The sequence below is a fragment of the Charadrius vociferus genome, unplaced genomic scaffold (assembly GCF_000708025.1).
Source record: "Charadrius vociferus isolate BGI_N301 unplaced genomic scaffold, ASM70802v2 scaffold286, whole genome shotgun sequence".
NCBI classification, from domain to species: Eukaryota; Metazoa; Chordata; class Aves; order Charadriiformes; family Charadriidae; genus Charadrius; species Charadrius vociferus.
The window spans coordinates 344,184-370,064 of record NW_009648967.1 but is presented as its reverse complement, the minus strand read 5'-3'; the positions used below and the strand labels follow the sequence as shown (position 1 = coordinate 370,064).

The 25,881-nt window shown below is 38.0% G+C and overlaps 1 protein-coding gene across 1 annotated transcript in view; it reads left to right on the top strand.

The window, feature by feature from the left end:
- The window catches only part of PCSK5 (proprotein convertase subtilisin/kexin type 5), a 237,051-nt gene that overhangs the window by 150,147 nt on the left and 61,023 nt on the right, over window positions 1-25,881 (top strand). Inside the window, 9 exon segments of the mRNA XM_009887718.1 lie at window positions 6,780-6,916; window positions 13,823-13,883; window positions 14,547-14,572; window positions 15,631-15,790; window positions 16,358-16,551; window positions 18,039-18,123; window positions 20,791-20,888; window positions 21,466-21,595; window positions 22,646-22,761. Of these exon segments, the coding sequence (XP_009886020.1) occupies window positions 6,780-6,916; window positions 13,823-13,883; window positions 14,547-14,572; window positions 15,631-15,790; window positions 16,358-16,551; window positions 18,039-18,123; window positions 20,791-20,888; window positions 21,466-21,595; window positions 22,646-22,761 (1,007 nt within the window).

Sequence of the window (25,881 nt, the reverse complement as noted above, 5' to 3'; positions counted from 1 at the left end):
CTACCCTTCTACCAACCATTCTTTGAACTGCAATTGCAATGTCAATACCTCTAAAAATCTTTTTTTTGTTGTTGTACCCTGGCAGTATTAGCAGTAGATAGTGTGGGGAGCTCTGGGGGCACCACAGACATCAATTTCAAAAATACGTAAACTTTTCTTTTTTTATCAAAGGGGGGGGGGGGAATAGTGTTGTTTTGCTCGGGTCTGCAAAAAAAATTAATGAGGTTTATGTGTAAAAGAGTAAATGAATGCATGTAAGTGACACTATCCTCGATGTAACTCTAAAATTGATCCCGGACCTCGCTCAAAGAAAAACGTGGAAGAAGAATGAAGTGCAATATATCTGAAATTGAGTGACGTGTGCCTTTCTTTGATAACTGAGACTAGTAAAGAATTAATCAAGGATCTGCAGAGTAGGTATGTATTGGCTTTTAGGATTCAATACTTCAAGTTCAGTTTTAGTGGAAAATCAGAACCCATCATTAAAAGTTTGACTTAATTTGCCATAGTCGAAGTGGGAGTGAAGACAAGTGGCTAAGGACATATTTAGGATCCAGCTAAATGTTTCTGTTTCTGAGGCTTATATTGAACAAAGCAGAAAAGAGAGGAGCTGTTTAAGACAGGCTGAGGAAGAACGCCCAGGATTTCTGCTTCCTGCAGATAGGTTTGCCACAACTACTATAGTGAGAATGAATTAATCTTTTCCTAGCTGTATGAAAACTAGCCCCACGTCAGTCTTACTGTAACACTTACCACATTGAGTTTCTCATGGAATAAACTGGATTGTGTGATGTACAGTCAGTGTCCCCTACTGCCCTTACCCTAATCAGATGTCCCTTTTCAAACAAGGGTAGGGTTGGAAAAGTCTGCATATATGGAACCAGGTTCATTCATGCTCTTGCATTAGGATTTCTGCCTGTTTAGAGTGAGGTTTCTGAAGGTTTACTGCAAATTACTGCACATGCAGCTTCTAAGACAGCTATAAGTATCAGTCACACAGCTGGCTGTCCAGTGTGGTGTGTGGAGCTCCGCAGCCTGACATGTATATAGGTCATGATGGAGCATTTCATGTGGATGTGTGTAGACCCTGGGGACAAGCTCTCTGTATTTAAAGGCAGTGGTTGGTTTACTACCCACTACTTCAGGTTGGCAGGCATTGTACCCTATTGTTCATGCTACTCTTCTCCAAACAACTTTATCATGACAACTCAGAGATCTCCATTTCTTCATAAAATTAGCTGTGACAACCAGATGTAAAAAGAAAATTAAAAAAAAAAAAAAGGTGTGTATGCATACATTTCAATTACATCTCCTTTAGATCCACATCCATACGTTTTAAGTGATCTTCCCTGACATACGTAGGTGAGAAAGCTTCTAAAATGCCTATGTGCTCTCTGGCCATTTCTTTTTTTCGTGAATACTTCAGTGCAAGTGGGCGGTAGGGTCTGGGTGACACTTTGGTTAAGTCAGTTTGGCCTGTCTGCAGTTCCTCAGGGGCTACATCTCACAAAGAGCTGGTGGTCAAACCCTGTGGAGAAGAGCTGCTTCAAGGAGAATAGCTGACCAAAGCATTTGCAGGTGCGCAGTTCAGGAAGGCACTCTATAGTCTTTCCAAACTGTAAGCTGACTTGAAGCCTTCTGGCCAAGTAAAGCAGTGGGTAAGGACCACTTGCCTATTGGGCTGCCAATTTAGTAGGCTGGAGCATATCATAAACAAGGACTGATGCTACAGAGGAGAAAATAGTCTTCTCTTGTCAGCTACTGTACTGCAGCCCCAGCCATCAACCAGTGCAGGGTTTTCTGGGTCTCAGTGTGGTCACGTCAATATAAAACCATGGTTGTCAAGTCAGATGCAGCTGCACCTGCTGGGATGAAAAAAACATCTTGGTGATAAAAAAGCTCCTTTTCTGCATTTGCATTTTATTGTTTGTGGTGGGTGATGATGGTGTTATGGTGTTACCCTACCCCCACTGCCTTTTCTCACATGAAATGAAAAATTAAACCAACTTAAAACAAATTCTTCTGAGCATTCAAGAACTTCGAGACTCTTTGCTAAGAAGCTGACACACTTGTTTAGTTGGTTTTTTATGCTAGTTGATATATCTGTGAAAGACTAGGCTTATATTCCCATGTGTGGAATTCCATGAAAGTGGCTAGTTTTCTTCTTCTGGGTCTAAAGTTTGATTACAGATTAATATTTCTGCATGAAGTTATATTCCTACATAGAAAGGTGATGCAATTTCTGGGCTGAAGAGGCTGCAGTGGAAGAGGCCAAGACTCTTGAATTTGTTTTAAGGAAATAATTATTTCACTGTACAGCCTGTAACATATATATTCTTATATAGACCTACATATGGCATGTGATGAGTATGTCATAAAATTTCTCAGAGAGAGAAGAGTCATTATTTTTAGATCATAGAATCGCTGAGGTTGGAAGGGACCTTTAAGATCATCAAGTCCAACCATTAACCTACCCTGACAAAACCACTTCTAAACCATGTCCCCAGGTACTGCATCTACCCTTTTTTTAAACACCTCCAGGGATGCCAAATCCACCACCTCCCTGGGCAGCCTATTCCAACATTTAGTAACCCTTTTAGTGAAAAAAATTGTTCCTAATATCTAATCTAAACCTCATCTGACATGACTTGAACCCATTTCGTCTCGTCCTATCACTTGTCAGCAGGGAGAAGAGGTCAGCCCCCACTTCTCTACAACCCCCTTTCAGGTAGTTGTAGAGAATGATAAGGTCTCCCCTCAGCCTCCTCTTCTCCAGGCTAAACAACCCCAGGTCCCTCAGTCTTTCCTCATAAGACTTGTGCTCCAGACCCCGCACCAGCTTTGTAGCCCTTCTCTGGACACAGTCCAACACCTCAGTGTCCTTCTTGTAGTGAGAGGCCCAAAACTGAACATAGTACTCGAGGTGGGGCCTCACCAGTGCCGAGTACAGGGGGACTATCACTTCCCCAGTCCTGCTCACCACACTATTCCTGATACAGGCTAGGATGCCGTTGGCCTTCTTGGGCACCTGGGCCAACTGCCGGCTCATATTCAGCCAGCTGTCCACTGTCACCCCCAGGTCCTTTTCTGCCAGGCAGCTTTCCAGCCACTCTTCCCCAAGCCTGTAGCTCTGCATGAGGTTGTTGTGACCCAAGTGCAGGACCCGGCACTTGGCCTTGTTGAACCTCATACCATTGGCCTCTGCCCATCAGTCCAGCCTGTCCAGATCCCTCTGTAGAGCCATCCTACCCTCAAGCAGATCAACATGCCTGCCTAGCTTAGTGTCTTCTGCAAAGTTACTGAGGGTGCATTCGATCCCCTCATCCAGATCATCGATAAAGATATTAAAGAGAACTGGCCCCAGCACCAAGCCCTGGGGGACACCACTTGTGACCAGACACCAACTGGATTTAACTCCATTCACCACCACTCTGGGCGCGGCCATTCAGCCAGTTTTTTACCCAGCAAAGAGTACACCTGTCCAGGCCATGAGCAGCCAGTTTCTCCAGGAGAATTGTAATGCTATTCATTGTAAGCAGCAGGCCATAATTAGATTATCTTGATATAGTCAGTCCTGTCACTCTAACTTGCATGTGCTGTTACTAAGAGAGTTCACCTGAGTAATTGGATAACAGGTCTGGTATTCTGTTGTGGTTATGTTAACAGATAAGTTATAAAGATTCAAATGCTGTTACTCACTTTGGTACTTAAAAGCATGTTACATCCACGAGTACAATTGTTGCAGATTTATATGATCATGGTCATAAAAATTATTAGATTATTCTAATAATCTTGTTTAACTATTTTGATATCTAATAACCTGTAATAGTCAAGTAACAACTCATCAGACCATATACTAACAATTTACTAGTCCATGATAAGCTCTGTGTGTGTCTTTGATATGAATTTTTATTCAGTATCAATCTGAGAAATAACAAAATCAATTACCTATCTGGAATGGTTCTATGCTCCTTAAAAGATCCATTCTATTCCATATGTATTTCTTTCTGAATAAGGAAAAGTGCACCTGCATATTTTATCATTTCATTCATTCATTTAATGCAACTGAAAGGGAAAGCCATGTACTACCTCACAGGTTCTTTGATCTGAGAGTTTAGTGCATAAGTAGAGCAACACAAAAGTACTTGGACCATTGAGTCTGTACAACTTACACGTACAGACAGCCTGAGAGTCCGTACCTTTCTACTTTTTTTTTTTTTTGACTGCTCTTTTGATCTGTGTGTAGCTTTTTGACTCATTTGTAGAATCTTTTGTGGAAACATGGTTCATACATTAAAAGATTCCAATTTAAAACTTACTTCATAAAATTCAAATCTTTCCCAAAGAAGTATTTTTTCCAAAAACTAGTCAATTTTCTATGAAAGAATATTACCAGATTTTTCCCATTTCCATGGATGGAGATATGAAAGCTTACCATTTCAGCCGTAGCATATTTTAGGTAAAGGTGTTTTAAAAGTCACAAAGGATTTTTGTCTCTTCCTCCCAAAATTACTTAAAAGAATGATGCAATATTAATATGGAAATCTGACAGCAATTTAAAATTCTAAAACATGACAAATGAACACCCTTAAACAAAAAATGCTATGGGAATTATTGGACTAATTACAGTAAAAATAAACATCAACTTGTGTTTCTATGTATGTGAATGGAAGCCCAGTGAATACAGAATTTACAAAATAATTGCACAGTACTTACATAATACTATATAATTTAGTTGTCACAATGGCAAAGAGGAATATTGCTGCCTTGAGGGATTGACAGGGCGTTTAGAAAGTAATACATTAGTTATCAGGAAAATGCAGTATGACAATTTGACTAACTGTTGGAAATAACCTACATAATAACTTAAATTGCACATACCCACATGCAAACAGTGAGTAATAAATGTGTAATAATTTCTACCCTTTCAGTAAATGATGTGTGCCATGTGTTTGTGAGATTTGCTGTATTCAAACAACTGATTTAACAGTGACGTGAAGCAGGCCAATTCTGCTGGCAGAATATGTATATACACGCATATAGACACACACATACAGAGGCAAAGAACTGCATCAGAAGAAAATCTCACCCAATTATCAGTGAAAATGAGGCCTAAATATATATCTATATTTTACTTTAATATTATCAACACTAATAGAAAAGATTACTATTGTAAGTATTCATTTAAAATGGAAAAAGGCTGCACAAATTAGAGTGTGAAAATCAGCTTTGGGCTGAGTCCTATAAAGGAAAGGTACACCAGACATGCAGGTCCATACAGGTCCTGTTGCAGTAAGTGTGGATTCACAGGACCTGATGCTTCTGACTGACCAAATATTTCAGCAAGAAGTATGGCATTTTATTCCCATTTTATACTTGCATAGTGATTTTTACCAGAAATTGAGACATACTCACATTGCTACAAAGGTATCCCGCTTTCCCAATGTTTGATGAACTTCACAAGCTTTTGAGAACAAAGCTTGAAATTAGCTTAGAAAATAAGAGTAAAGAATCAAGCAAGTATAAAATATGGTAACATTTTTGTAGTCTAATACTAGATTTTTCTCTGGTTTATGGAAAAAGGTTTTAAATTTTATTCTATTTATTCTATTCTGTTTTATGGAAAAGGGTTTTAAAGGGATTTTCTAGTGTAGAGATCTTATTTTATGAAAAATATTTAAGCATAGCTATTACCAGTGCAGTTTTCATACATAAAGACCGAATTAAAATAGTGATAAATATATACATATGTATATGTGTGTGTATATGCATATATAAAAAAATATACATACATATATGTGTATATGTGCATGTATCTATATAGAAATACATATACATACATATATATGGGTGTATATGTATATGTATTTTTTAAAGCTGAGCTGTGCCATTTTATTGGAGGCAACAGTCTTGTGAGCACTGAATAAAAGTGCAAATTCTCTTGTGTCTTTCCAAAATCTTATTAATAAATTCCAGTTTTAGGTAATAAAATCTCTGGCCAGTCCTCTTTCCCCTTCCCCATGGGATTAGCATCACATTGCAGCCTCTGAACTGGGCCCATGTCCTAGAAATTATTGTAATCCAGGCCTAAGCTCCAACCTCTTCACCCAAGACCTAGCTAATTAAATTGTGGTAATGTTGTTGGTTAGATTAAACCATCAGATGCCATTAGTCTCTCAGTTTTACCCAAACTCAATTCTGTCAAGAGTTTGAAGAGAATAATACCTTGGTCATTTCAGGATTGAGACCAATGTCTCTGTTTCATTTTATTTCCTCATAAGAAGTCACGTATATTGAATCGCTAATATTGTCTCAGTCACTTCATACTTTTTATTGCTTTTAAGCCCCTTTTAATTATTCCAATCCAAAGCCAAAAATAAATGTTACAGAAATTTTCTAACTTACCAGTTGTTTGTATTTACATCATGCTGTTAAAACAATGGATATGCTGTATTGTATGTAAGACACGTGTCCCAAGACAAATGAATCCTATTAAACAATATTAGCAATTTCTTTTTTTTGCAATGAATTCTCTTTCCATTCTTTTTCACGTTATGACAAATTAGGCCATGTAAAGAATCTCTTCCATCAAGTAACAAGAACAAGAAACCATTGAATGGGCTTGAAATATGTGTGGGTAAACCATCATGAGTAATGTTATGTAAAGGCCAAGATAGATGAACTGGCTAATTAGTATGTCATTCAATAGTTTGCAGACTTGGAGGCTTAGCTCCCCATATAAAATGGTTCACTTAGAATAATATCTTGATTTATTTTAGGCTATTTGATCATTCCATGGAAGGGTTCAAAAACTGGGAGTTTATGACTACTCACTGCTGGAGTGAAAAAGCAGCAGGTGACTGGATCTTGGAAATCTGTGACACTCCATCTCAGCTGAGAAATTTCAAGACTCCAGGTATGACTCTAACCTTTATTTGGGCTCAGCGAATTCAGAAGAATGCTTGCAGTTGCTAATACTGCCTTGACTGTTTTCCACCTTTTATTTACAGCAGGAACATCTCACCGGTTTTATTATGAAGGCAGAGCTGTGAAGAGCATTATTGTTAATTTCAGTTATCAGTGCACTCTGCATTTTTATGTTGCTGTTGTTTGCCATTTAAGACACGTGGTTCTCTTATTCTGAACTTACTTGTGGTTTCCATGGAAAATGTCATCTTCTCAGGGGTAAACTGCCCTCTTTCTTGCAGTCATGTGTGTTGCCTCGAAGTATAAAAACAGAGCTGCGTCAGACCAGACATGAATTCTTCAAGCAGAGACAGACCCCTGTACCGTCTGACAGGTTACCAAGAGTCAGTGCTTTAAACAAAGCCAAGTCTTTACTAGGCACAGTTTTCAAGGAAAAAGACACAAGTGCAACATTTGAAAGCAGTTGTAGTATCTCTATATGCAGGCTTCTGTTTTCTTGGATCTTAAATATAGACTTAACAGATATAAGTTAGAGCAGCCCAGAGTTACTCTGCAATATTCCTACTGCCTGTCACTTTCATGGCTTATATAGGGCCCATATTTACTTGGCCTGTATCAGCTGTATAGGGCCCAGGGATTTATTTTCATGTTGTTTTTCTTTGCTTTGGTTTTGGGTTTTTTTTTAATCCAACCCATAAGAAAAAGTGTTATGTATCAGTGCTTACAGAACTAGAAGATCCCACTCTACAAGAGAAAGACATTCAGAGCTTGCTACCACTGGTAGGTTGCATCGTGCTCCTGTGTGTATGGGCAGAGTTCTCAGACCTGGCATTCGTCCACTCACAAACTGTGCTCCTAGTAAGAATTTTTGAGGCTGCAGATGTTCTGCTTTTAATTCCCACTGCACAGTTCAGTTTCATTCACATATTTCAGTATGAGCACGTTGAAAGAAATGGAGATTGAGAGAAGGGCTTCCAAAGAGACTCACGGGAGTACATGCTTACTTCTATTTGCTGGTTATGAGAGATGAGTATATACTTGCCTTTGGACTTACTCAAAATTTAAACCTTAAAACCCATTTTGAAATAGATACATTATACACAGACAAAAATACCACTGTTTATGCATGAATACTGAATATAGTCCTCCCTTTGGAGCCCCACATCAAAGTAGGTAGAAACCCTTTAATAAAAATAACGAAAGATGAAATATCACTTAAAAAATAATCTAGATTAAAACATGTTAGAGAGGCAAATACTACTGATGTATTAGAAAATATTTATCACTAAATCTAAATTAACACTCTGATTGGATAGCATGTCAGAATGCAATAGTATTACATTGGAAGTGACAAATCTAGTTGATTACTGCTTTCTGATAGATAAAAACTAATTATAAGAATTCTGCTATGAAATGTATTTAGGACTACAATGACATTAGCAATAGAATTAGTTTATAATTCAGTGAAATGAAAGATACATTCCATCTCAGGCAGCTAAGTAAACTCACAAAGCAGTAAGAGTTTTCTATCTGATTTTCTAAAAATCAATTCCAAATTTTAAGACATAGATGTTAACTTAAAGTACTTGGAGTTATAAAAATATGTCCTTGTGAACTTAACAATAGGGGATTTTTAAGTATATTTGTTCCTGAATTAGTAGGTTATTGGAAGTCACTAAAACTGTTCAAATGAGCCTTGCTAAGTATAAGTACTTCTATTGTTTCTACTACATGAAAAAGCACACATAAAGAAACATTGACTAAAATACAAACTGAAGTGCTTAAAAGCTTTGAGATTAAAACAAGAAGGGCTAGCGCAATAGGGCACGTGCGTGTAGTTGACTGTTCTAGAAGAATGTTAATTTTTCAATTCTACTTTGTCCAAGAAAGGCTCGTTAGTGTTTCTGCCACCGAATTTGGGGATGTAATACTTTGTCTTCCTCTTGGTTGAAATTCAGTTTGCTAAATTATTCAGATTGGAATGAAGGTTATGTGCAGTTCACCTGTTCAAGGTAAATGTGCCTTTCTGGGAGGTCAGCTGACCCAATCACTCCTGCAGCTTACAAACTCAGTAAGACTACTTCCATCATGACTTAGAGCATGCCAGGGCACAGGAGGAATTCTAGCATGTGAACGCAGAGTTGTCCAGTCTCCTTGCTATTCCAAGCGGCGCATAGGCCAAGCTCAGTTGAGTTTATACATTTCACTTGGGACAAAAATGAACCCTCTCATTTCAAAATTAGGACAAAACGGAAATGCAGATTTTATGCTGCTTAGATATTTTTCTGTCTGAAAAATCTAACACAGAGATCAGCCTCACTCCACTACTGTTGAAATTGATGGAATTGAATGAGAATTTTAGTTCTTTATTTCTGGTCTTCATTAGCTGAGTTATGTTCTTTTTAATGCAGCAGATGGCCGGATAGCCAGTCTCTCTGCTTTTTTAAAAAGTTGCGCTGCCTGTCTGGCCATCAAATCATATTCTGTTATTGCCTGTCTCAGTTGTCTGCATAATATGAATTTCTTTTTAGGATGCTAAAGCAGCAGTCATATGCCAAAGTTTTTACAACATGTTATATATTATGAGGCTAATAAGTTCCTATTGAAGACCAAGATAATCAGTGTGATTTTCAAAATTGCTGAGCAGAGAAAAACTTTTTATTAAAGTCTGTGGTAACTCTAGGGTGCCAGTGTCATTTAAATGTCAGCTATATACTCAAGTGGTTAATTTTAAGCACAGCATTTTAAGAATATTGATTATCATCCTCTAGAGATCTGAAAGGAAAAACCAGCATTGCCAGTGTTCCGATTTTCACTTCCTTTTATCTGGACTTATCACTTCTCACCATGGTTTTGCAGTGGTAAAAGGTTCTTAGCCTTCTCTTCTTTTATTTCTAGACGTTAATTGCACCAGTAACTGCAGAATAAAGTTTCCAGTACACTAAAAAGGGGTATTCAGTAAATGTCTTTGGAAAAGCAGTATAGACCATAGACTATGAGCAGAACTGTTCAGAGATTCAGGGGGATGTTTGGGGTTTGGGGTTTTTTTCAATATTCAGTGGTTTATAATTTGATAGAGGGGAGGTATCAAAGCACAACTAAGTAATTTAATTTTGATCAGATTACTGAAAAGGGACAAAAATCAATGATTTTCAGCTCCATCTTTCAGTTGTTATTCCTAATGCAGCCAAGAGCATCTCTGGATTGAAGGACAAGTTAGGACAGCACTTCACCTTTGTGCATACCGGAACCCAGTGGTTCATCCAACAGGAATGAAGGAGATCCATAGCACCATTCAGCTGTTCCCCTCTTCTCTCTTCCCTGGCACACTCCCTGTACTAAAGCCTAGAAAAGAGCCATGGAGCCATTTTGCAAACTGTTCATTCGGGCTATTCTTCAGACATCTTTTACAGCCCTTTTATGTCACCAGGACAGTCTAAAAGTGGCCAACTACATTTCAAGCTTTACACTTTAAAGCATGTTACTGCACACTCCTGTTTTACCTACATAGTTATATAGGTCTTACTGATTTATTGATTTCAATACTTTATATATATTCTTCTCAGTGCTATAGTGGTTAAACTCATGGCATTGGTTTCTTTTGCTCCATGAGGACTAAAGCCTAAAGACACAGCCTTGGAAGAGGGGCAGTAAGGGCAGAGGATGTGGAGAACCTAGATCTGCCCAACCAAGAGATGTAGAGGAAGCTGATGCACTGAAGGAATCCTGCTGGAGCGCTTACTCTTTGCTTTCTTTTAACTGCAACATGAAGCAGTGCTTGAGGCTGGTTAGGTTTTTACATGCATTTGGATTTCACAAGTTGTGATCTGGTTGTGAATTTGGATCCTGGTATGCTATGTAGTAATACGTCCCCCAGATTTCTAGAGAGGTGGTTGCCCTGTGATGGAAGCTGTCTAGTAACACTTCTGTTCAGAAAGATTTGAAAGTGCCTGCCATATATTAGTGGTGGATAAATTCAGCTGTTCGAGCATGTTGGGGTTAGTCTCTGCACTGAACAGAACATGAAGTAAACATAAGGTGCTTAAACACAATTTATGGTGCCTCTCTGGTTTATCACCGTAGCCTGCAGTTTATCACACTGGTATCACCATCATGCCTGTTTCTTGTTTCTGTTGTGTGCGTGTGTTTGTTTAGCTATTGAAAGGTCTTATAATTAAGAGCTGCAGTTTTCCTGTAATCAAATTGAGAACAAAGAGCCAACATGTCATCATATCCCTGCATTGGCAAGGTAATGCCACATCTGTTACCCGTAAAGAAATGCAGGGTCCAGTTCATAAAACTAGTGCATGTGATTTCTGCATTTAATTCTGTCGAGTTTATGGCGGTGGGCATGTGCTTGCTGTGAAACACTGTGATATACCCTTTCTCCTATACATACAATGTGGGACCTCTGTTACATACTAAATACAAGCAGGGTAAAGGATTATTCTAGCCAAACTAAATGATGGAATCAGCCAAAAATGGGGAAAGAAAGATTTTGGCTTAAATGTGCACACTTTGTTTATTCATTATAAAAGTGTGTGTGTATGTATATATACTTAGTTATTGAAATATTTTCATTGTGCAAATTAAACCTGCCTTAAGGCAGACTTCATTTATTTGCTGGCAAGTCACATGAATTTTTCTCCTCTTTATGTACTAAACCATTCTTAAAAGGCAACTAATATCCTAAGAGACCCTGCATTATTCCGTTGCTGCCCTTTTGCATTAAGTGTACATTCAAAGCAGCAATGACAAGAATGAAAAGATCTGAAAAAACTTAGCAAAACACACATTTTTGAGTGCATCCATTATATGATGGTCCATATGCTGTAGAAGTGGGTTTAAACACAAAAAGGACACAGACTGTACATGGAGAAGCTGTAGCTTTGAGAAGGTTGTTGGGATGACTGCATATCTGGTTAAAAATGAGCTTCCTGTGTGACTCCTTTCCTAAAAAGAAAAGTGCCTTTATGGACCCAGCTGAATCACTCTAAAAAACATTGAGAGGTAACTTGATCCCCACATGTCTATACAGGAAGAAAGTAAGTGATTTCAGTCTTTTTAATCTAGTGGGGACCAAAGACCTACATGGCTGTGAGCTAGAGGTAGGAAAAGATAAATTGAAAATAAGGTGCATGCAGTTTTACAGCCAAGGTAATTAGCCAGTAGTTTGGCAACACGTGTGATAGACTCTTCAGGGGTTATTTTTTCAAATCAGGATTTAATGTCTCTTTAAAAATAGTATTCTTTGCTTTAGCTGTGAAAAGTTGGAAGCTACTGTGTGAAAAACTGTCATGTGATGTAGTCTCTTGCCTATAGTTTCTTCTCAAAAACTGAATATGGAGCAGAGAAGGTTTCATATGAAATGTAGACATTTCTGTCTGAGAAAGATTAAATTGGGTTGGCAAGAGACAGAGAGGTAACAGAAATTCCCATCATTAACCCCAGTATAAACTATTTAAAGGAACTGGGCTGTCAGGTCATGGTTTTGCTTATTGTTGCTTACTGCTTGAAGGACAAATGTCAAAGCAGAGTATTGTCTTGGTCACGTCAATGGAGGATACCAGATGACATTGGGGAAAATACAGAAAATCACTTTGTAAAGGTCAAAGTAATTTACTTGCACAGGTTGAAAACGTCCAAGTGAACAATATGAACGCTCAAATTATTGACTATCATTAAAATGGAAGAAGAGGAAGACTGCTTGAATTTAATTTTACATGAAGTATATTAAATGATTTTCTTGAGAAAAGACATACCTGGATTGCATATCTTTTTAAATAACAGTTCTAAGGGAAAAGTATTTTAACCACAAAACAGCATCCAAAACAGGATCTTTCAGAAAAGAAATAGTCGCTGCTCCTCTGTTTCCTTTCTCTTCTGATGAGAATTTGACATTTACAACTAGCTACTCCAACATAGATAAATATAATCAAGAGAATAGGATGAGACCAAACTTATGTTCCGTCTTTTCAAACAGGGATGTGTTCTTTATGCATCTTTACTTTAGGCATCATTTCAGGCTGGAGTCCTTTTGCTCTGTCACAGAATTAATTCGCAGGCTAGTATAGACAGAACAGTGGGGACTGGAAGTTCATGCTTTGTTTCCTGACAGCCTGAACTGATGACTTGATATACATTTGTCTTTTTATTTTTCCACAATAAAAACTTGCCAAAAAGTCAGATAATGCTTCAGGCAGGCAAACAATTTTTTCTTTCTTCACTCAAATATTGGGAGGATAGAGTATTAGTGATGAACACAGACAATGCAGTGATATATCTGCCAAATAACTAGGGTAAATAAATAAGAAGTTGTGCTGGTTTGGGAGGGGACGCTGATGTTCTACCATGGAGATTTTAAAAGAATTTTTTCATGTTCATCGAGATGTGTCCTGTAAGCCAATGAAAAGTACTCTTCAGTAATAATCAAAATGTAATCCCTTTCTTAAGTAAGAATTCTGAAGAGAATAGAATTTTGAATAGCTAGTTAGCTAAAAGATCTTGAGTAATAATTACTGGATAATTAATGTTCTGAGGGAAAGTGAAATCCAGAGCAAAAACTCCTTGTTGAGTAGCATATGCATTTTCCAAATAACTGTATGGCCAAAGGTTTTGTTGTTTATATTTAGTTCAACCCGTGGTGCAAACTTTTACTAGACCTACAAGAGACTGCAGCACAATGCAAATACTGTGTAAAAACCTGATTGAAGAAAGTATGCTTTCTCAGTTTATAGTGAAGCAGCAGTTGAACTATCTGTATTAAACTGAAGACACTTATTTGAAAAGCAATGTCTCCCATACTTATTCACAAAATCATGTTTACAAGTGATACATTTTTGTAAGACACAGAAATTAGAAATGGTTTCTAAAACTAGATTTTAAAAACTTCCAGGCAAATTGAAAGAGTGGTCCTTAGTACTGTATGGAACTTCCATCCAGCCTTACTTTAACAGATGACTATTCAGGTAAGTACATTCATTTACTCTGATTGTGCATTTACTGAACACACAATAGGTTGAAGGAATTTCCTAAGACTCTGCATATGTAAATTGTTCAGTGAAGCAGATTCTTAATTTAGGATCAGAACTATTTGTTTCATAATTTAAAGTTAGATATTTTCATTTCATCCTTATGCGTTTGTAAGCAGTTATATATTTTTAAGCTACACTTGACATACTATGAAGAATGCAGTGCTTGTAATATAAGTATATAAATATATACATGCATTCATATATGTACAACGAACATTATCTTCTATATCTATGTTGTTTCTCACTGATCCCTATAGAAGTTTTCAACCTTATCATTAGACTTTAATAGAGTTATATTTTTGGCACTGCAAAATAAGTCAAGTTGCAAGTTTCCTATGTTTACTCCAACATTAATAGGTGATTAATGCTGATGAATCTTAAGTATAGCTCCAGCAAGCAAACAGCAGGACAAAGTTCAATTTAGAAGTTTCTGTTATTACAGTCTCCTGCCACAGCATGTCAGACCCACAGTCCCTATTTTAGATTGAGAGCTGCTGAACTCATTTTGATAGGTAATGAAACACTACAATCTCTGCTGTAAAGGTCACTGTTCTTAAGCTTCTGTATGAAGCAAACTCACTTTACTTCAAATTTACCTGATGTTAGGAGAAGTTCAAGGTGGTGGGCAACCTCAACGTGTTTCATTCACAAGGGAGCAGTGATTCTGAAAGTTATGCTCCGTTCACCTACATAAGGGCAGGAGTTGATGGTTCTCTCCTCCTGTAGCAGGAAGGACTTATTTAAAAACTGTAAACATAGAATCATAGAATATCTCAAGCTCAAAGGGACCTATAAGGATCATTGAGTCCAATGTGAGTGTTGGTGAGATGGAAGACTTGCTGATCAGCAAGTATCAGCTGAGCCTTTTGCAGCATGTAGTAGCACAGAGGGAAGCATATCTGGGCCCTGGTGGCTGGTTCACTTGGGTTGCAGTAGCCACTTGGACCAGTTGCAGTAGCCACTTGGACCAGTTGTTACCCAGTTGGTAACCATAGTAGCCACTGATCATGTTCATCATTTATGTTCACCTGCTTGTTGTAAGTGATTTTGCTAGTAATTCCTTATTATGAATTACAGAGGCCTTTGCACATTTTTGAATAAAATTCAGAATCATAGAATGGTTTAGGTTGGAAGGGACCTTGAAGATCATTGAGTTCCAACCCCCCTGCCATGGGCAGGGACACCTCCCACTAGACCAGGTTGCCCAAGGCCACGTCCAGCCTGGCTTTGAACACCTCCAGGAATGGGGCCTCAACAACTTCTCTGGGCAACCTGTTCCAGTGCCTCACCACCCTTCTTAATGTGAAAAACTTCTTCCTAATGTTTAATCTAAACCTGCCCTCTTCCAGTTTATAGCCCCCTCATCCTATCACTACATGCCCGAGTAAAAAGTCCTTCCCCTGCTCTCAAGCATGATTTGCTACTCATTAGGAAAGCATCTGTTTGGATCCAGAAATAGTTTCCCTTTGTTAGATTCTACAGAGGATCCCACACTTGCTAAAAATTATAAATCACTGTGAATAAATACCGTGGCCAGGATTTCCAAGGTCCTCATGTACTAAAAATCTTCTCTTTTTGGTGGAGCCAAATTGCTATTTGGAATTCAAATCAAACGGGAAACAGAGTAATTGCATTCTGCATTAAAATACTATGTTTGAAGGGGTGGTAGGAACTAAATGAGAAGTTTTAATCCCTACCCCCTGCCTGTATTCTGGTTTTATTACAGGTCCCTGCAATGCAGAATGCAGTAAAGTAGGGTGTGATGGGCCAGGACCAGATCATTGTACTGACTGTCTGCACTACTACTACAAATCTAAGAACAACACACGGTAAGACCAAGAGAAAAAATCTTTACTCCATAGATTTCTTAGTGTACATTTTAACTTCCTTTGCTCTTCTTTTTGCTGCAGTCATGGAAAATTCATTTTCCACTGAATTTGACAAATTTTCTTAGGAGTTGGAAAAAAAAAGGACTTAGCTAATCAGAATTTAAACTACAGCCTTCAAACACCCTTCTTTGTTTATTTCCCCATGTCTCGATTATTTTTTCGTAAGAGGCTATATACATATGTGTATATATATCTATAAAAAACTGTGATAGCTACTACGGCTTCTGTGATTGAGTTTGAACAAGATAGGAAGAAATGTAGATGGTCAAAAATGATACTGTATGACTGTCTAACAAAACAGTTGCCAGTCAGATAGCATTTGCTGTAGGGAACTAAATGGAAGAGGCAGCTTGATGCAATGCTTTGGAGGGTTACATCTTAGTAAACATGTGATCATTAGAAAAACAGCAATGCTGAGAAATACTTCTGCTTTGCAGTCATGGTCCAGGAATGTGGTGGCAGGTTATTTCATTAACGACTCTGCCTTCTCTTCCCTGCTGTCTGCAGGATCTGTGTTTCGACCTGCCCACCTGGTCACTACAATGCAGACAAGAAACGCTGTAAAAAATGCTCACCCAATTGTGAAACCTGTGTTGGAGGCCATAGTGACCAGTGCATGACCTGTAAATCTGGCTACTACCTGAATGAAGTAACCAATAGCTGTATTACCAACTGCCCTGATGGGTTTTACCTGGATAAGAGTTAGTATTTCTTGTTGTTTCTTTATTGTGGGCTACAGAATTTGATCTGGGGAGGTTGCTGGAATACTTACGAGCAGGAAAAGTGTATTTTGATGCATCTATCTCTTATCCTATTCCTCTTATTAAATTGTTGCCAAGTGTGATGTAGAAGCTCCTCAAATATCTTCCCTTATTTTAAAAACCATGCTTAGTGGCAGGGCGTCTCTTTGCTTGTGGCTGGGAATAGCATTAGCAGAACAAGGGCAGTTCAAGAGCAAGTAAGCTGCAGGACAGAGCAGGTTATAACTACCGCAGAAAGGGACAGGCAGCAGCCACATTCTGAACATGAGGCATTCCGCATTCCCCCAAATTCAAACAATATGGCACCAGATAGAAGAGAGAGCTGAGGAATCAGCCATGGCCACTGAACTGGAGCTCTAAGAAAAACAGGGTCCTCATGGTTGCAATTAATGTTTCTGGCAGACCTAAGTACCTGCAGTGATGTGACAACCCGAGAGCAGTAATATTCTGCCATGTGAGGCACCTGCCTTCAGTTTCCTCCTGTGATTGCCAAGTAGACTGCCCATGTTTATTTTCCAGCTTTGGTTAACAAAAATGCTTAGGCATATATTCAAACATGCTTACAACTGCAGTGACTTCAGTTATCTTTAGACACTTAGAAGTGTCTAAAGATAGACACTTAGAAGATAAACATGTGCTCAGGAGCTTTGTTCATCTAGGTAGCTAACCTTTTGCTTTCTGCATCATGAAGCTGTGTGTTCATTTTTGAGAACTGGTAAAAACAGGTACTACTTTAATTCTTCCATTTTTCACTCTGGGAGAACTACTGTAAAGGGAATTCCTTTCCACCCAATTAAGATGGATAGATGAAAATTTAGGATCAAAGAGGAACATCAGTTTTTTCTTCTCAGAAAAGTACATGGCACTGCATCTCAAAAGGCACCGGGTCTGAAGAGACAGAGGCATCTCTTAAAGTAGGGAGCTCTTGGGATGAAAAGGCAGGTGTTAAGTAATTTAGGTGTTGACTTTGTTAAGATCAGACTTGTTCATGCAGGTGTGTCTTTAGGTTCCAAATCAGGAAGACAAAACAGGCTACTTGCATGGGAAGTGTAAGAGGTAAATTGCAGGACAGTCTCTGGAACACATGGCAATAGTTGCTGCATATAAGTGCTATATGAAAAGACAATTTTAGTCCATATTGTAAGTGGTTAATGTAAATTTAAAAAGGTTATGAACATTTTTTAATGACCTCAAAGCATGTTTTTCTCACAACTACAACTGCAAATGTTTAGAAATAGATTAAATCATTTGATGTTTGATGGAAAATGCTATGTTAGGCAGAATGTAGCTATTTTAGTCTAGCTTGCTGCTTCCCTCCCTGACGTTAAGCTAGAAATCAATAAGTCGTGTAATAGTTATATCCATATAGTTTTATTAAACATAACTGACCAAGGTTTTCTGGGCTGTTTTCTTTTTTTGCTTTCTAGATAAGATTGTTTGCCGAAAATGTAGTGAAAACTGTAAGACATGTGTTGAATACCAAATCTGCACAGAATGCAAACATGGCCTAAGGTAAGGAAATGATGGATGTCACTAAACACAATACCTGAAGAGGCTTACAAGACTGTGGATGCACAATGAAGAACATCAGATAGCTATTTAACCTTGAGTGGCCCTCATTTCATGTGTTCCATTGCTGTTTAGTTTGCAATGTAGTATTTTCTTGTGCTACTGTGTGCCAGTTTGGCAAACAAGGGATTTTTTTTAAGACCTTTCATTTCAGGTAAAATAAAAGCCACAGTCACGTGGAAAGCTGGCTTCTTCACTTTTTTGACCTTCAGTGTGGCAGTCAAGGATTATTTTAGAGGTAGAGCTGATGAATCATATTAATCTTTCTGATTCATTCCTGTGATAGTTAGAAACTATTTTCTTATCTTTATTGTATTTCTTCATACATCCAGTCATTCACTTATCTCAAGTACCTCAGGCTCAATTCTATTACAATATAGTGTGCACATATTTTAAACAGCAGTGGATATTTTTTCTTCATAGGGGGACTTAATCATTCTTGAAACTGATAGATAAAACCTACAAAGCAGCAGTACACATTTCAAGCTCCTTTATGAATGAATGACCTTTTGATCCAAGCAGCAAAGGTCAAGAATCTTATAAAATTCATGACTGAATGTATGCTGGCTTTATGCCACAAAAAATATGAAGTCAGTATTCAGTACCTGTAGGGGTTCTTCTTGCAGAATGTGAGTGTTCTGCAAATGTTTCAACACTGGACTTTTACCTTCCATCAAAGTGGATTTTCATCTTTTAGTTAGTAAAAGCTGAATGTTGTTTGTTTCTAGGACATCAGTAGCTGGATTCCTTTGCATTTTGTAAAGGAATTCTCATTTCTGTGTATTTGTGTTACATCTAGATTTTCCAAGTGCCTGCCCAATTTTTATTACGAATTTCTCTATTTTTTTAAAAGCAACCCTTTGAAAAGGAAGTGTGATCTAGTGGGAAGGAAAGCATGGGATCAGATCAGAATATTGGTGTATTTACACTCTCTGTGAAATACAAGCATCTTCTTCCCATTTAAAATGTTATTAAACTTGCAGTCCATGTTAAGATTTTGGAGAATTTTAACAGACTCAGCATGAGACCTTCTGTGCATCTGCAAAATCAAATTAGTAAATTAGCAGTTTAGAATTGTCTACAATGGGCAAATATGTCAGGAGACCAAAGATTACATAGATTTCAGACCTTACAGGACACAGTTTCTATAGAAAAGCTATGCCCACATTTTCTTTATTGCTCAGGAGCTGAGTTTCCCTGTCCATTAACACAAACAGCAGCTTGTAGCACCACTGAAGAAAGCAGACAAGTCCATTCAGTATGAGAAGGAGAAACTGAAATATAAAAAATCAAAAGAACCCAAACTTCATGTTTTCTTAGGCAATATTAGCAACCTGAGATGATTGATTTTTGGTAATGTTCTGAAAAAGCACCATCTGTGTGGGTGTGACAGATCAATGGAGCCTTGCAGGACATGCATTTCATATTCCCCAGTTGTTCGAATTTGCTGCATTTTCTTGGCAGAGTTATCAGTGGGCAGGGCCTTCTGGGGGTACTTGGGAGACCTGGATTCCAGTTCTGATCCTGTTACTGGCCCGTCAAATAAACCTGGGCAAATTATTAGTTTTCCCATCTGTAAAAACATGATAATGATGCCTGCCTTGTGAAGCACTTTGAGGTGAGTGACCAAGGAAAAATAATAAGACAACAGGGATTGTTAGATTTGTTGAATGGCTAATTTAGTTTTATTCTAAACTGGGACCATATACTCTCTTGAAAATTTCCAGTGGTGCAGAGCACACATGACTTTTGCTGGATCAAATCTGTGAAACAGGGTTAGCACTCACTCAGAGGGGTAATCCCCAGAGAAAAGGAGCATTTTTAGATTTAAATTGGATGAAAGCTGAGGTTCCACAGAAGAGGGTAAACATTGCAGAGAAGTACTGGCTTGAAAAAAAAAACCAAAACACAAACCTGTAGGCACCTTATTATATGAAAGCATAAACAGCTACTTAGAGGGAAGAATGGAAATGTGACTCTTTATGCTATTTCTTTTTCCCCTGTTACTCACTTTTATGCTCTTTCTAAAAAGTGCCTGTGGGCAGAGTACCTCTGACTGTAATCTTGACAAATCTCCCCAGCCACTCAGAACTGGCATTCAGTTAGGGGTTTTCAACGGAAACTGCTATTGCAGAAAGAGGTGGTGATTTCCATCACTGTGAATCTATTCTGTGCTGTAGCACAGTATCAGGAGATGCTGCTGGTCTTTCAAGAGAAGCATGAGATCTTGTTAACAAGTCCCTTAGCATTTTTTTTTAGTACAGTGGTGCTGACCTTGTGCCAAATTCCTCGTGGGTAATTGCATTTTACATGCCTGGATTTTTAGTACTCTGGCATTGTTCGTTTTTTTATGTCGCCTACTACTTGGTGGTATTTACAATGAGTTTGTAAACAGCTTCTGTATTTCACCATGGACAAAACTGCGTTTCATTCCCACTTGAAGTGATTCCTCTCTCTATATTTTTTAAATATGACCAATGAGCGAAGCTGGTGAATCCTAATATATGGGTTGTTCTTTTATTTAAAGAGAGTACTGGTTTGAGCATGACCTTGTTGTCCTCTGTTGCTATTATCTGCCCAAACAGTGTGCTTTTTTCCTTTTTACAATAGTTTGCATGGCACTAAATGTGCTATCCGCTGTGAAGAAGGAAAATACCATAATGGTAGAGAATGTGAACCGTGTCACCGTTCCTGTGCGACGTGTGCAGGTACCCAACTGACATTTATCGGCATCATTTCTTTTCCTTTATATTTTTAGCTCTGATTTTATTCCGCTATATCACAGTTACAGTATAACGTGATTGCTGACATGCAAAAACTTAATTCTTTTGATAGTTCTTTACTGTATTTTAAATACAGCAGACTTTTTTCAGCTACCATGAAAATCTGAGTTTTAGAATTGAAAGTGTGCATACGCTCTTTTCTTTCTCCTTTTCTTTTTTCTTTTTTTTTTTATTTTCTTTTTTTTCCTCTTAGTAGAGCTCATCCTGATTTCCAGTAATGCCTTCCATTTTCTTTCTGGGATGGAATGATGACCAATAGATTTTGTGCGAGATTTAGAACTACCAACAGCCATTTCTTTCAGAAAAAGATGTACTGAAATTATGTAATGTTGTTTATTCTAACCATGTACCTTTATTGCTTGATGTTACTGTTTGAAAGAAAATAAGGCAGGTAAAACATAGTCTCTAAAAATTATAAGGTTTTGCTACAGTTGGAGGTGGTGCCTGTTAGACAATAAATGGAACTAGCCAGTAATACAGTATATTTTCTCTTTGGTTTAAGGTGCTGGAGTAGATGCCTGTATAAACTGCACGCAGGGTTATTTTATGGAAGATGGAAGATGTGTGCAATCCTGTAGTAGTGGTTATTACCTTGATCACTCTACTGAAAGTGGATACAAAAGCTGCAAAAGGTATGATCAGTGGCTGATATATGTCTGATGTTTTGCAGTATATTAGGTATTACTGTGTTGAAAAAGATAATACTTATGAGAACATAAAACACTGCTGACTTAAAAAAAACAGAAAAAATATATTGCATGCTAAGCAAAGGAAGGAAAAACTTTTTTTTTTTTAAATTTTAATCTGAATTATATTCATGCAGGTCTTATAAAAGTGTTTATTCTTGTACATATAAGTGTGTCCTTCACTTTAAAAAAAAAAAAAAAGCCTGTAGTGAGAATCTAAGTAGAAATGCATAGAAATGTAAAATTTAGAAATCTGGCAGAGGATCAGCATTTCTCAGTAACAAATGAAAACAGTCAAACTAGTTGCAAGTTAATTACTATTCATCAGGACCATTTCAGTTCTTCAGCTTCATATTCACAAACATGGCACAAGTATATTACCAGACTGCTGTCCAGAATAGTTGACCTGACTCAGTGTACAAATGAGTGGCTGAATCTTGGACAAGGCTTTGCTGTGCTGTGCAAGGAAGGGACATTTTTTTCTATTCCATTCTTTATTAAACAAATACCATTTGTTCCCCTTTGGAATCATTTATTATTGACTCACTTTGAGTTCAGGACAGGAAGGGAATCACCATGTGTTATAGTTTTCCACACAAGAAAATAATCGATACACAATGAAAATATGATGGAGCCAGAAGCGTGATAAAAAGGCTGGGCAGCAGGTCAATCTTTTCCATCCTGTGGCTTTAGATTATGCCTTGCTGGCACATGTGTGCACAATCGGCTTGATACTTTTGTTGATTACTTCTGCGTAGTTCCAAAATAGTGGAATAATGCAGCTATTTAGTAAAAAAGTGTGAAGAGACAGTGGTTGGAGGAGAGAAGCAGGACTGGGTTGCAGGGGGGAAGTTAATTATTTTTTATCTTTATTATTATTAAAGCAGCCAATACCTCTAGAAACGGCAAACAAGCCCTTTGCCATGCAGAAGAGGTCTCCTAGGAACTCTTGTATTTGGTGAGGCCATAAGACCAACTCCTGCCATTGTCTTTCAGATGCGATGCCAGCTGTTTGGATTGCAGTGGTCAAGGAGACAGAAACTGTACGAGCTGTCCAAGCGGCTATAACCTAGACACTGGTGTCTGTGTAGTGGGAACAGTCTGCAAGGATGGTGAGTGCAATCCTTTGAAAAGATCTGTTTACCACTACCAGCTCCTTCTTTTACATGTATTGGGTTGGTTTGGTCTGTTTCGTTTCTTTTGTTCCAGTCTTGATTTGAAGTCTACATTACTTCTTAGCTTTTTCAAATTTATGAAAAGGAGAAAACTGTGTTTGCGTGTATTAACAAGATTAGTCACATCCACTTTACCTGAATTTTCCTAAAATAGTTTTCCCCCTGCCAACAACCGACTTTTCCTTATCTGTTTTTCAAAAGCCATTGCTTTCAAATGATTTTTGTATGAAGACACTAGTGTACTATCAATAGAATCACATTTATCTATTTCGCCACTTTAAACTGTGAAAATGCTGGTAAGTAAAAAGGATTTTAAGTGCCTATAGTATTGCTTGAATTATGTGAAAGGGTAATGAGAACAAAAGAACTCTGAAATAGGGAGCACCCAATTTGTGCTGGAGATTTGAACTTCCTCCAAGTTTTCTGGAGCAACCAAGATAACATTCTTACTGCATATGATTGGCTTAATTATTCACTAATATTCATTCCTTTCAAATGTCACAATTACAGAGACGCTTAGATAACATCGTGCTTCTCTAAAAATGTTACTGTGTGAATTACTTGTAGATACAGCCTAGCAAGTGCAGTCCAACTGGAATATCACACACGAGGGCAAAGCCCAGTATTAACTCATGTGGAAGATACCTGACATCAGATGTACAAAAAGCTAACAATAACTCTTGGGTCCAGCTCATTTCTGCTGGATTTATTAAGAGCTTTACCAAAGACTTAAAAAAGAGAAAAAAAGAAAGGGGGCAAGGTTGAGTCTTGTTTCTGTGGACCTTTACAGCTCCTGTTGGAATTTAGGCCTTCAGACTTTGAAAAGTATCCTGTCTGTCATAAAGTTACGTGGCAGGTACTGGGGGACCAGTCATGAGACCTTTTCACATCAGGACATTGGAAGTTTCATTGTAATCTAGAGCAAGTCCAGAGAAGGTCAGATATAGATGAATGAATGAAGAGAAAGTGTTAATGCTAAGAGTTCTGAGTAACCCCAGTCTCAGTATGGTATTGCAGTTGAATTACTCAATGCAAACATTTGACATACTAGTTTGGTCTTTAATATCATTGGATAAATCTGTCTTCATTTGTACACATGCAACTTCAATCAGATACACATGTCGTTGCCCAAGACTGGGGACACCCCATCTGTCCCTCGTTATTGCACGTGCAGCTGCCATGAAAGGGCAACACGTCAGTGTGGGGGTCTTCAGGCAATTGCAACGCACCATGCTGGATCCCACCACACAGCACATGTTCTCAACAGTCTAGGGTCACCAAGGAAAGTCCAGCAGGGTCTTTTTTTTATTTATTTCTGTTAATTTAGAAAGCATAAAGGATCTCATTTCATTGCCTGACAATCAAGCACTGGTTACTAGTCTAGCTCACTCGATAGGATTTGCATTTCTGTTGAGAATGTTTTATTCTTTTTCTGTGTTTTGACTGTTTTATCTTTTGATTCATAAAAATTAAGAACAAATTCCTTTGCTGTAAATATCACTGTTTTCTAATTATTCTCTTTCTAATCTTTTTTTCCTTTTCACAAATGGATACCAATCACTCCCTGTCGGACCACACAATATCTCTTCCTGAAAAAAAAAAAATAAATGCTGTTGACTGAAATTCCTTTTGATGGACCAAATTTCCTACTTGCTACCTGCTCCTGAATGGTCTCTTCAACCAAATCTGCCTGTCTGACCAATTAAACCTTCCTCCATTGTACACGCCATGCTCTCCAAACCTTCAACCTCCCCTCCTTCTCTTGCTGCTGCCCTCCGGAAGCCACGGAAGAGTCCTGGGCCGAGGGAGGATTCTGTATGCTGGTGAAAAAGAACAATCTCTGCCAGCGGAAAGTGCTTCAGCAATTGTGTTGCAGAACATGTACGCACAAGGGGTGAACTGACACCTCCCGGCATCCTCCTGCTCCTGTAGACTTATAGATTAATCCGTATTATTGAAAAAGGAAAAAAGGAAAAAAAAAAAAGAAAGAAAAAAAAAAAGAAAGCCACCTCTCTCTCTCTCTCCCCCCTCTTTGTCTGGGGAGATGGTGAACTGTTTGTTGGAACTTAAATGGAAAAACTACAACACGCCTACCTTTCATAACTGGGTGTCTAGAGCTGAGCATCCAGGATCACAGAGTCAGTATTGTGTGACCAAAGCATTTGATGCCAAAATTAACATTTAACTCATGATTTGATTTCCTATCAACTTTAGGATTATTCCTGTTTTTTGAAGGTCCTTTTTCTTCCCTTTTTTTCCTGCTTCTTTCCCCTTCGAGATGTTTAGAGAGTGTTTCAAGAATACAACACAAGTTTACATGGATTAAAGCTAAACAATACAAAAATGTTTGCATTAGGTTTTTTTGTGCTATGTGTGTCGACAGGGGGAACTTGAGCTCCTGAGGGGATCAGAAACATCATTAGCAGCAGGACTAAGTTCTGCCCCTTTTGTAACAGTATTTAAAAAAAGAAAAGTTAATATTTCTGCACACATTTCTTTCTTACTTCCTCTGCTGTGTGCTGTTTTTTGTATCACATGCAGTATGTATATATGTTTGCCCAAAATGTGGTTTTGGTCATATAGATTTCATTTTTAGACAGCTAGCTTATTAACAGATATGCTAGGATTTTTATTTTATTTTTTTAAATTGTCAAAGCTATTTCAAATAAACTTTAAAAAAAAAAAAATTGTTCCTGTAGCGAACAAATTCAAAAGATACTACTTCTCTTGGTTTGCATAAGCGAGAGTAATGTATACGCTCGGAAGTCAGAAAAGTTTGCTAACATGTAAGAAGTATTCATAAATTATTGTTGTCTTGTAACGTTCACAAAAAAAGGGGATATTATCATACAGATATGTGGAGCTATTTCATAGTGCTCATATGTAAATGCCAGTGTGACTATATGCGACAGGATGTGTTTACAGGACTGGATTTATAATTGTGCCAAATATGTCTCCGGGAATAAGTACATATAGGGCAATAAATCAATGGTTCTCTTGGTGTAACAATTGTGTCATGATGGGCCTGAATCTGCTTTTAACTGCTCACAGTAGAAA